Source organism: Mastigoproctus giganteus, chromosome 10 (assembly GCF_048544385.1).
Source record: "Mastigoproctus giganteus isolate SK-2022 chromosome 10, ASM4854438v1, whole genome shotgun sequence".
In the NCBI taxonomy this organism is placed as follows: Eukaryota; Metazoa; Arthropoda; class Arachnida; order Uropygi; family Thelyphonidae; genus Mastigoproctus; species Mastigoproctus giganteus.
In genome coordinates, this window is record NC_143584.1 from 51,038,723 (window position 1) to 51,052,015 (window position 13,293).

The 13,293-nt window shown below is 39.8% G+C and overlaps 1 protein-coding gene across 1 annotated transcript in view; it reads left to right on the top strand.

Moving 5' to 3' along the window:
• The window catches only part of LOC150079032 (U11/U12 small nuclear ribonucleoprotein 35 kDa protein-like), a 90,102-nt gene extending 77,862 nt beyond the window's left edge, over positions 1 to 12,240 (top strand). The window contains exon 5 of the mRNA XM_090382686.1: positions 11,777 to 12,240. Within this exon, the coding sequence (XP_090238812.1) occupies positions 11,777 to 12,186 (410 nt within the window). The 3' untranslated portion in view covers positions 12,187 to 12,240. The remainder of the gene's footprint in view (positions 1 to 11,776) is intronic.
• The last annotated feature ends 1,053 nt before the right edge of the window (positions 12,241 to 13,293 follow it).

Sequence of the window (13,293 nt, forward strand, 5' to 3'; positions counted from 1 at the left end):
CAGTATCATTTTCCAGCCACACCCTTGCATCCCCTTCATCGCAATCTTCAAACACAGGGATTAACTGAAACAAGCTGATCATCTCATTCAGTATTTGTCCCTCATCTCCTTCAGTTCGATTCTGCTCATCTACGGTTTCATCTGCAATAGGCTACAGGCTTTTCCAAGCAATACTTTATTCAGTTCTGTGCAGTGAGTGATTCCCACACGTCAGCTACATGTAGCAGCTGTCCTTGAAACTGAACTTTTTCAAAAAAGCTACGATGCTTTTTCCGTTGCTTTCTATTAAAAGTAAACAATGCAAGACTTGTTTTGTAGATTCTCTTCAACTTTTCGATCACTCCCTGGTCTGTCAGTTGGAAGAGTACGGTAACATTTGGTGGAAGAAACATTACCTTGAGTCTATTTTGTTTAATGTTTCCATTGATGGATGTGATGGTGCATTGTCTAGGATAAAAAAGACCTTGCCCATTTTGCCTTCTCATTCAAGATACTTTTTTGATATTCAGAATAAGATCATCAGTAAACCATATCAGATTACAAAGTGTGTTGAATAACAGATTAAAGAGGCCTGTGTCCTCTGAATTCATTATTACTGTTGTAGATTATTGCGGACACAGAGCAAAATGGAGACAGAAAAATAATGATGGGTTTAATATTAATTGGAAAACACACACATATATTAAATTAGATAAATACAAAAGCTTTCGGTTAGTTTGTTAACCATCATAAAACTGACAGTTAAGAGTGTGGAACATGAGGGTGTGTACTGCCAGTCATGTATATGAACTGTGTGACGTGATGGTTAATTGTTGGATGTTGAAGCCTGTGGCTGTGATGCATGTGAACGTTGCCAACGTTTGTCATTCATCAAAATGGTTGTTTTGATGATAGGGTGAACAGAACATCCTCTGCTCCTGTTGACTGCGGTATTAGAGCATGTGATGTTCAACGACTCCAACCAGGCACATCGACGGTAGTGGTGGGACCTATCTATGATCACAACATCGCAGTGTGGGTCAGTGATGTGGTGGGTTGACCAGACATGTTCAGCAATAGTCGAGTGTTCTATGTCCGCTAAGCAAATTACTCTTTCATGTTCCAAAAGACATTTTCCGATCTGTCTCTCAATTTCCCCAATGTAGCAGCTAGTCCGGTCACAGCAAGAGATGCAGTAGACTAGACCACTTTGTAGTAAGGTGGGAACCGATATTTTCACTTTAGGGAGGAGGGATCATAACTTTCTGCCTGGGAGTTGTATGCATTTTATCCCATGTGATTTTAGGATCCTAGAAACATGTTGATAAGTTTGGGTAGTATGGGATAAAGGTGCTCGCAGTTGAGTCATTACCTTGGATCCTTTGCTCATATCCAGCCAGTTCCTAAAAAGGGTGACAAATCCCTCCCATCCAGTTATCGTCCCATTGCAATACTTCTACTCTTTCTAAAGTAATGGAGAAATCAATTAACTGCCAACTCTTAACCTACCTAGAAACCTTCTGTCTGATCAACGATCGCCAGTACGGATTCCATCAGTGTCAATCCACTGGTGATATTTTGGCTTATGTTACCCATTTGTGGACCAACTCAATGGAAAGGCTCGGTGAAACACAAGTAGTTGCTCTTGACATCTCAAAGGCTTTTGATCGTGTTTGGCATAATGGTCTTCTAAACAAACTTCCATCTTATGGTTTGCCAACTGTAATTGGTTATCCAGTTTTCTCTCTGATCGCTCACTGAGGTTGATAGTAGTTGGCTCTCTTTCTTCTAATTTCTCCACTAATGTCAGTGTCCCCCAAGATTCAGTTCTTTCCCCCACTTTTTTCCTCTTGTACATTAATGACCTTCTTCCATTGACTGGAAATCCTATCCGTAGTTTTGCCGATGATAACACATTACATTCCACTTTCCATTTTGAGAAACCTTGCCCTGCTCAATCAGCTTCAACTTCTCGAAAATCTGCTACCAATTCCTTAAATGCGGATCGTCAGGTAATTCTCCAGTGGGACAAAGACAACTTAGTTGATTTCAATCCTTCTAAAACTCAGTCTTGTCTTATATCTTGCAAAAAGGATTCTTCTGCTCCTATGCTTATCTTTGGTGACACTCCAATTTCTAGGCAAAATAATATCTCTTTTGGGGATTACCCTGACTTCTAATCTCTCTTGGCACAAGCACATTACAAATATTGCTTCCTCTGCATCTAAAAAACTTGGTTTTCTCTCGCTCTCGGTGTTACTTTTCTTCCAAACAGCTGTTCACTATTTACAAATCACAAATCCACCCTGCCATAGAATATTGTTCCCACATCTGGGGTTGGTGCTCCCAAAACCTCTCTCAGGCTTCTTGATTCCATTCAGAAGAGGGCAGTTAGGTTAATTCATGATTCATCTCTAACAGTCTCCACTCGCTCTCTCATAGACGTGCTGTTTCTGCTGCATGCCTCTTCTACAGATATTTCCATGGGCACTGTTCTTCTGAATTGGCTTCTATAATTCCCGCTCTCTCTTTCAAAACAGTCCGAACACGTGCGGCCACCAGCCAACATCTATTTACTGTCCAACTTCAAACTCACAGAACCAACTTTTCATCTTCCTCGTTTATTCATTCACTTGCCGGTTTCTGGAAGAACCTTCCTTCATACGTATTTCCTGAAAATTAGTCTACAGAAGTTCAAGTCGAATATCAACAAATATCTTCTTTCGTCTTCTCAACCTCCAACCCAAGCACAGTACTAAGTACTATAGGTTCTAATACCTCTTGTGTTTGGGGTTTACATAAAAAAAAATATATGTTTATGTGGTCATGTGTCTGTAGGTCACATCTGTCAAGGGTACTGGTGGGATAGCCACACCTTGAATGATCCACCTTGACTTTAGCAATCCCAGTGCGCTTCTCATCTACAGAACTACAGTGGATCCAGGCATGGGTTAGCACGGTTCGTGCAATGGCAAGAAGATGGCTGCACGTGTGCTGACCGGAAGTTGCTAAATTGACCAGCACACATTGGTTTACGATAGACAGTTGTCTTCAAGCACGTGCCCTCACGCCTGACAAGGGTGTGAAAGTATGATATGGAATTGTCCGATTCTATCTTGATGTTGAATTTTATGAAAGATGACAGAGAATTGAGACGGTCTAAGAGTCGGTCATCCAAATTTCTGGGGATAACCACAAACATATCATCTATGTAGCGACGCCAAAAGGTAATGGGATCTGGTACATTCGGAAATGCACGACCCTCTAATTCTTCCATCACGATATTTGCTGTGACTGAACTAACTGGGGGACCTGTTGGTAAATGGAGTTGTTGAACATAATTGCACCACCTGTTAAGCACAGTCTGTGGGCAATGGCGATATTGTCTGGTGTTAGTTCGGTCGTTATCGAAGAGTTCCAAGGTGTCCACCCTTGAAACAACCATTGAAGCAACCATTTTGATGAATGACAAACATTGGCAACGTTCATATGCGTCACAGCCACAGGTTTCAACATCCAACAATTAACCATCACATCACAAAGTTCATATACATGACTGGTGACACATGCCCTCGTGTATTGCACTCTTAACTGTCAGTTTGACTGATGAGGGTTAACAAACCTAATTGAAAGCTTTTGTATGTATCTAATTTAATATATGTGTGCTTTGCAATTAATATTAAACTTGTCATTATTTATTCTGTCTCTATTTTGCTTTGTGTCCGCAATAATCCACAATAGCAATAATGAATGCAGAGTGCACAGGCCTCTTTAATCATATTCAAACTGTTCTTGGCCAACAAACATACGACATAGTCATAAAACTGCAAAAGAACATCATTTTTAGAGCCCGTGGTAGATGACATCTTAGATTTGCCCACAGGTGCAAATCAAACAATGTTATCCAGAAAGGATTTCTCTACAAACGTCCATTTCCTAACAAATGTATGCGACGTGCTTATCAAAACTTCAGCTACAAGACTTTCAACATTTGGATTGGCTGCATTCATTGAGACTTACAAAATGCTTCAACGAGTAAAGCAGTCCTGCTAGTTGAACTTAAAAGTTTAGTTCCTGATCCTGTTTGCACCGATATAATCCATACCTTGTTCTCCCAAGCCGTCAGAGAATCTAAACGCTACTGTACACGCCAAAAACGTAAGTTTGCTCTTTTAATTGGCGAGTTCTGCAAATCTTGTCGTCGGCATAGTACAGCTTCCACAAATTGCACACAATTTGTATTGAACTTAAGCAACAAACAGTTATCTACAGAACAAGTAGATCTGTTGACTCTGGATATGAAATTTGCTGTTCTCCCAAGAAACTCACCAATCACTGATATTGCTTTAGTCGTAGAAACTTGTTTAATACGTTTCCCTGAAGAAGTGGCTAACACAATTCGCCTAAAAACTGCAGCAATTTTGCATCATGCTTGCCCTGCTTCTTCCGATCTCAACCGCAAGCAAATTTCTGCCTTTAAAGCACTGAAACAAGACTCATCCATCGTCATCCTACTGGCAGATAAAGGACGTCGAACAAGTCATATTGAATCGCACAGATTACGAGACGAAAGCCCTGCTGCTCCTGCAGGACACTTCTGTTTACCAACCCTTAACCATTCCAGCAGAACCGAACTAACATCAGACAATATCTCCACCGCTTTCAGACTGTGCTTAACAGGTGGTGCAATTATGTTTAACAACTCCATTTAAAAACAGGTTCCTCAGTTAGTTCAGTCACAGCAAATATCGCAATAGAAGAATTAGAGGGTTGTGCATTTACAAATGTACCAGATCCCATTACCTTTTGGTGTCGCTATATGGATGATGTCTTTGTGGTTATCCCCAGAAATTCAGGTGACTGAGCTAGAATCGGACAATTCCATATCATACTTAGACACCCTTGTCCGGTGCGAGTGCCTGCCCTCGCACCCTTGTCCGGTGCGAGGGCAGGCACTTGAAAACAACTGTCTATCGTAAACCAATGTGCGCTGGCCAATTTACCAACTTCTGGTCAGCACACACACGCAGCCATCTTCTTGCCACTGCACAAACCTTGCTAATAACCGTGCCTAGACCCTCTCTAGTTCTGTAAATGAGAGGCACACCGAAATTGCTAAAGTCAAGGCAGATCTTGCAAGGTGTGGCTATAGACACATGACCACGTAGGGACCAATAGGAACATTTAAAGTAATGACTCAACCACAAGCGCCTTTATCCCATACTACCCAAACCTATCGCAACAGGTTTCTAGGGTCCTAAAATCACATGGGATAAAATGCGTACAACTCCCAGGCAGGGAGTTGTACGCATTTAAAGCATTATGATCCCTCATCTCTAAAGTGAAAACACCGGTTCCCACCTTACTACAAAGTGGTCTAGTCTATCGCATCTCTTGCCGTGACTGCACTAGCTGCTACATTGGGAAAACTGGGAAGATGGCCCGGAAAACGTCTTTTGGAACATGAACGAGCCATCTACTTAGCAGACATAGAACACTCGGCTATTGCTGAACACGTCTGGTCAACCCACCACAACATTGACCCACTCTGCAATGTCGTGATTGTAGATAGGTCCCGCCACTACCGGTGACACGCCTGATTGGAGTCGTTGAACATCATATTCTCTAATACCTCAGTCAACAGAAGCAGTGGATGTCCTGTCCACCATATCATTGAAGTAACCATTTTGATGAATGACAAACGTTGGCAGCGTTCACATGCATCACAGCCACAGGCTTTAACATCCAACAATTAACCATCACATCACACAGTTCATATACATGACAGTACACGCCCTCATGTTCCACACTCTTAACTGTCAGTTTGACTAATGAAGGTTAACAAATTAACCGAAAGCTTTTGTATGTATCTAATTTAATATATGTGTGTTTTCCAATTAATATTAAACTTGTCATTATTTATTCTGTCTCCATTTTGCTCTGTGTCTGCAATAATCCACAATAGTAAGATTAAAAAGCGTTGGATGTTTAGTTAGTACTGTATGAATATTAATTAAACCATGTAAGTAAGAGTAAATTTATTTTTATTTTGCTAACCTGTGGATAATATTCTTCCGATTTTCATGTATCATTTAATTTTGTTAATTGGCAAAATAATAAAAGTGTATACTTGTTCTTTGTCTTCATTTTTATAGCCTGTGGATAATATTTCTCCGATTTTCACTTGAATTGCCATTTAATAGAATTAAATTTGAAAATGTGATCACAATAACTGGCAGTTAATGTAACACTGAAAATCAAAATGTCAGATTATTGACATTTTGATTTTCAGTGCTCTACTGCAATTATAAACTTCTCTGACCTACTGGTCATGTTTGTCTGATGTAGCCAAGAGGATCAAGCACTAGTACACAGGTTCTTAAACTTTTTTTATTCACGATACTAATACTCGGAACTCCTATCTTCATTACATCGACACTTTTGGCACCAATATCACTCCAACCAACCTGCTTTTTTTCTGCAATAAACAAATATAGAATGAAAGATTGTAGTGTATAATAATTTCAGTGGTTCTGTATTAAATATTTAATTTACTCACGTAAATTAATTTCTTTTTCACTACCCCGGAGGGCTCAAGACCCACAGTTTAAGACCCACTGCACTAGTACACATCACATGCATTTGAGTGGACCCTAGTTCATGGCTGCTGAATACAGTTGCGTGTATTCATTGTTAAAATAACATTGATAAACAGAAGTTTTTTTTCTATCACAAATATTAAAGCCTTCCTGTTTTCTGGCACAAATAAGAAGGCGTGGGTTATAGTTTTACCATTCACTATATGCTTTATAGTGAATGGTAAAAAAAAAAAAAAAAGTACACTATACTTTTGTCCAAAGATAGCACAATTTTGTGCAGCAAACAACTTGCCCAAAAACATTGTTTTAGTCTTGGACAATGCTCCAGGACACTTAGCCAACCTTAAAGATATCCCTAATGACGTTCTGAATGTGAAGGTCGTTTATTTGCCACTCAACACCACCTCACTGCCACCAATGAATCAGGGCATTATTGCGACCTTCAAGGTGTACTATTTATGTACGACCTTCAAAGGGATTGTCGAAGCAGTGCAGGCATCTAACTCAGTGACTGTGAGGGACTACTGGAGGTCCTGCAACATCCTTAAGGCCATAAGTAACATTGCTGCATCCTGGAATAAGTGTCTCAACCATGCATTAATGGCATTTGGAGCAAATTTTGGCCTGACAGTGTCTTACTTTCTTGAGCTTGAGCCAGTTTCATCAGTCGCTGAAGATAGCTGAGGATGTTGGCCTTGACATTGATGATGTCAGCAAGTTGCTGAAAAGCCATGGTGAGCCTCTTTCAAAGGAGGGATTAGAGGAGCTGGCTGCACAACTGGCTAAGCAGGATTCTGAGGAGGAATGGGAAGAGCAGGAGATTGTGCCAGTTAGGCCCCTCACCACAAAGACACTTCAATCAGCTTTGGCACAAATACAAATAGGCTGTGAAACTACAGAGTCCAGTCACAATATTATGACCATCTCCCAATGCAGACCACAGATGCCAAGCGAATCATACAGCGCACATGTCTAGTTCACACACTGCAAGTATATAAGGCTTGATGTTCAGCATCCGTGAACACACTAACAGTCTCTATCATGGGCAAAGCACACGACCTATCAGGCCAGGGGTGCCAGCATTTCCGAAACAGCAGACTTTGTGAAATGCTCGTGTACTGCAGTGGTGAAAGTGTAGCAAGACTGGACGAATGGGACAGTTTTCACAACCGGATGTGCCAATTGTGGAGCCCCATGCACCATTGATCCCAGAGGTGAACATTGGCTGAAATGGTTTATCAGGACTGATAAACCATTTCAGCCAATTAGTGCTCTACTGTTGCTCAACTGGCCATCCAAATGAACGGTGGGGCCACCAGAAACATCTCCAACATGACAGTGCAGCGAACCCTGTTGTGCATTGGGCTCCAGAGCAGACGCTTGGTGACAGCACCCATGCTGACCACCGTTCATCGCAAACAACCAGCCGTCAGTTTGCACAGCAATACTGACACTAGACCTGAGTGGCAATGGATGGCCTTCTCCGATGAGTCATGGTTTCTGCTCCACCGAGTGGATGGACAGTGGCATATTAGGCGTGAAACCTCTGAGAACAGACAGGGATATTCATGTGTTGTTGTGGCGGATCCCAGGGTTTCCCCCATAAGCCGCTATTGTACTTCTTGTGTTGAAGCTTATGCCAACAGACACCCAGACATGATTGTTGGCAAAAGGCAGGCTGGTGGGGGGGGGGTGTTATGGTCTGGGGAATGTTTTCGTGCCATGACTTGGATCCGCCGATACCTCCAGAGGTATCGACGGATCTAAGTCATGTACAGGTGTACCTGACCATCACCGATCAGGTACACCTGTACGTGTTGACCGTGTTCCCTGGGGGGCAATGATATCTATCAGCAAGACAATGCACCCGTGTCACCAGAATTGTTCATGAATAGCTTGAGTGGCCGAGGGAGTACCCTTGGCCACCGAATGCCCTGGATCTTAACCCAATTAAAAATCTATGGGACCACCTCAATCAACACATCAGACAGATGGATCCTCCACCAAGGAACCTACAGGAACTCTGGGGTGCGTTGCAGGTATCTGTGACCATGCAGATACCCCTAGCAATATTCCGCGGACTTATCGAGTCCCTGCCACGGCTGCTGGCTGTGGTGCATGCTGCGAAAGGTGCATATTCTGGATACTAGTAGGTGGTCATAATAATGTGACTGAACCCTGTATGTGATAATGACTCAGACTGGGAACTTAGCTCTTCCATCCAAAGAGCTGTTACTAACATATTGAAGCTGTACTACAATATGTTAGAAGAGAGAAAGACTTAGCAGACATCATTGCTACAGTTCTTTTCTAAGGCTAAAGAACCTGCAGAACCAGTTGATCCTCCATCAGACCCATTCCATTAATGCCACCCCAATACACCACTGTCAAAGAACATCAAAATAAGGAGGAGGGTGGCAGACAGTGGTGTTACTACAGGTAGTAACACCGAAAATGGCTCTACAGGAAAAAGTACTGAGTTAAATTATTTTATCTATAAATATTATTTATATCTCATAATTATAAAATAACCACATTTTTAATATAAAAATCACTTATATTGATTCTTATGGTTCAATTTTCATAGTGAAGGAACTTATTTCATTTAAATAAATTCAACAAATAACCTTAAATAAATTCAAGGCAGAACTAGACAAGCATTTGAAATGAATGGATAGGTGAATTGGGAAGGTTTTTTTTTTTTGGTTGAGAGAAGAAAAATGCATGGGATGCATATAAATTATCAGGCGACACAGAAGCCTGTGGCAGATAATATAAGCGAGTCAGTAATCAAGTCACAAAGGAGGTTAGGCAGGCGAAGGCAGATTGTGAGAAATCTTTGGCAAAGGATGCAAAGAAAAACAGCAAAGAGTTCTTTATTTATGTAAACTCTAGAAGGAAGGGGATGAATCAGATTGGTCCACTTAACATAGATGGTTCGACTATTGATAATCCTACTCAAGTAGCTGATAAACTAAATGAGTGTTTTGCATCTGCATTCACACATGACGAGTTATTCAAGGAGGAAATCACCAGAAGTTTATCTAACTAACAGGGAGCTAAGTGATTTTGTAATAACTGAGAGCAAAGTGGAGGAGAAATTGCATAAAAAAGGCATCTGGGGCAGATGGAATCTATTCAGTTATAATGAAGGAGGCAGCAAGGGAAGTAAGTAAACCCTTAGCCATAATTATGAGAGCATCCTTGGAGTCATTGAAGGTCCCCATGGACTGGAGATGTGCAAATGTATCTCCAATTCACAAAGGGAGTTCAAAGGGTAACACAAATAATTATAGACCTGTTAGTTTAACTTCTGTTCCGGAGAAAATGATGAGTCACTGGTTAAAGATTTGATACAGGATTACCTAGACTAGACAACAGTAATAGTTTGACAAAGCATCGGTTTGTTAAGGGGAAGTCTTGTCTGACTAATTTGATTAGATACTACGATGTGGTCACAAAGGAACTGTATGCAAAAAATAATTTTGATATCATATACTTGGATTTCAGAAAAGCTTTTGATGCTGTTGTGCACGAAAGCCTGCTGTACAAATTGGAGCGGTATGGCATTAAGGGCAAGTTACTGCAATGGATAAATCGATGGTTGAGTGGGAGATGGGAGAGAGTGGTAATAAATGGACACTTGGACTAATGTTATTAGCGGAGTCCCCATGGTTTTGGTGCTGGGCCCATTGTTGTTTTGTGTATTTATCAATGAAGGTATATCAGGCTTAATGTCCAAGTTTGCAGATGATACAAAGGTTGTATCATCTGCATTGTTAATGACAGTAAAGACAGTATGCTATTGCAACAGGATCTAGAAAAGTTAGGCAGATGGGCTGAGAAGTGGTAACTGAAGTTTAACATTGACGAATGCAGAGTACTGCATATGTGTAGCAGTAACCCAAGAGAAACGTACCAACTGTGTGGTACTACACTGAGGCGGGGGGGTCTAGAATGAAAAAGTCCTGGGGGTGATTGTGCAGTGAGATATGAAGTTCTCTGAGTAGTGCAGATGGGCTGCTAAGGTCATGGAGTTTTGTCAATGAAATTTTGGAATTTTGTATATAGAGATTTTGCTAGCAGAGACAAGGAGGTGATTATCCCTTTGTATAAGGCAACAGTCAGGCCACACCTTGAGTACCATATACAGGTCCGGAGGCCTCATTTTAGGAAGGATGTAGAGTTGCTAGAACGAGTACAGAGAAGGGCAACAAGATGAGTGAGAGGAACAAAGGAGTGCGCTTACGAAGAAAGGCTTAAGTTCTACAAGTTGCAGCAGCTGGAGACTAGGCACCTGCGAGATGACCTGATCGGGGTGTATAAGGCCTTGAATGGTTTGAGCGGGCTCAATGCTGACAGGATACTTCCACTTGCTCAGATTAAGAATGTGAAGCGGAATAGATTTGAATTGAGGAAAGACAGTTGTAGAATAGATGTGCAGAAGTTTGCATTTAGCCAACGGATAGTTGATTGGTGGAACAGACTTCCATCTGTTGTTGTGGAAGTTGATAGCTTAAATAAATTTAATGCTGAACTAGACAAACATTTGGAGTGACTGGGTGGGTGAAATGGGAAGGTGCTTTGTTTTTTTGGCTGATGCCATATAAGCTTACTTTCTTGCATCATATGCCTCTACTAATACTAAATACATTATAATTCTTCCTTGATTTAATCTGCTTCAGCTAATGACCCTGAGGAGGTGGAACATAACCCCAATGTAAATTGGGGCCTATCTGTATTACCATTTAGATTTTATGATTTCTTAATTAAATATTTGTTTGATAAATTCTTTTTTTCTCAATGGGAATGTTCATTGTCTTTGGTTCAGTCTTATAAATTATCATCACTTTTTTTTGATTCAAATAAAATTGATTTTTGTTTGTTTCAGACTAAATCAAAGACAGAAAAACTTTCCCACTTGACAAAATTAATTTATAAATTGTAAAATCACAGCAGTAATGCATAGTGTAGTTTTAATGCCAAATTAAAAAATTCCATTCCAAATGGCTAATAGGCTAAACCTAAAATAAGTGAGACAGATGCTGTTGCCTTTTAATTGAAGTTGTGTGTGTGTGCGTGCGTGAAAAAGTAGATTCTCCATATCTTGCACTGTGAAGTTGCTTTAAAGTAAATAGATAGCAAAAGTATTCTGCAACTTTTTTTTCATCTAATAATTGTTTTTCTTGCTGTTATAGGAGGTGGATTTAGTGGTAAGAAAGAATCTGGGCAGCTGAGATTTGGTGGTCGTGACCGTCCTTTCAAAAAGCCAATTGTTATACCTTTTAAGGCAGAGCAGAAAGAAGATCAAGGATTTATCACAGAAAAAAATTATAAACGGGACAGTTACAGGCCAAGAGAACATAGACACAGAAGTCACAGCCAAGAAAGTGATAAATACTGGAAAAGAGATAGGAGCAGGGAACGAGGAAGAAGCCATAAGAGGAACAGAAAAGAAGAGAGAGAGAGAAGCAGTCATAGAAAAGAAGAACGTAGTAAAGAACGCAGTAGATCACATAAGAAACATAAAAGTTATAAGAGATCTAAAGAAAAGGATCGAAGTTGTGATGATGATAGATATAAAGATTATGGTTCTGAACATAGATAATATTTTTACCTATTTAAGTTAATGACAGAACTTAATATTCTTTTACAATATTAATTTTATTTTGTATAATAGTAATGTTATAGACAGTATGATTTGGGAGGCAACAAAGTTTTAGATTAAATGAAATAATAAATTTCCTTTTTTGTTTCATTTGGTCTTCTTTTGAGAATAATGTGTTGGTGAAAATATACTACATATGTATAGTATACTACTGTTTGTTCCAAAATTCAGTTCCTAAATTGAATTGGCGTGGATTCTTGAAATAACTCTCCCCCACCTTAAATATCATATAATGATATGGATAGCTTTTCAGTTTTTCTTGGATCTTAATTATTGTAGGTAATACCCTGAATAAGTTTTCACTTCATTGAGAGGACACCCTGCACTGTGAACACAAGCACTAATGCCACACCCAACTGTAGTGTCAGTGCAAAACAACATGGACCGAAGTTGTTCTGGTATCATTATAGTTGTCAGACACACACAGTTCGTAGTCATTCTATACAGCTGTTAAGTTCATCTCAGATAGCTGCTTTTTTGCACTAACTTTCTGAATTGGACATACTCAGTCTTTCATTTTATTGGGGAGCATTCTGTATTCACTGCACTATTTCACATGGACCCAACAAAAAAATACTGAATGGTACCAGTGTAAAGTAACATTAGTTCAACCACAGACAAAAAATTTAGTTTAGTGGCACTACATTGTATTTGTCAGTTAATTTGCATTTGAAAAATGACTTTTCAGCTATGCTTTATTTTGTTTTACATTTAATGTTCTTTGTGAACGTACATGTGTAGTAATGCTGCTTCAAGCCACATAACCACTTAAAATTTTGCTTCTCGCAAAATTTTATGCTGGAAAAAATACAGCAAGAATAATATCAGTTCACCTATTAATTATAAATCTTAGTCACTCATTGATTTTGGAACATGTTTACAATCTGTAGATTGTGAACAGAACCTCTTTTTTAAAAGCCCAAAATTTAATTTTAAAAAATTAAAATTTTTAAAATTTGAAAGATGGCTAGATGTGCTTTATATAGCTAGAGATAGCACTGAATATATGGAAGCACTAGTTTTAAAATGTTCAAAATGATGAAAATC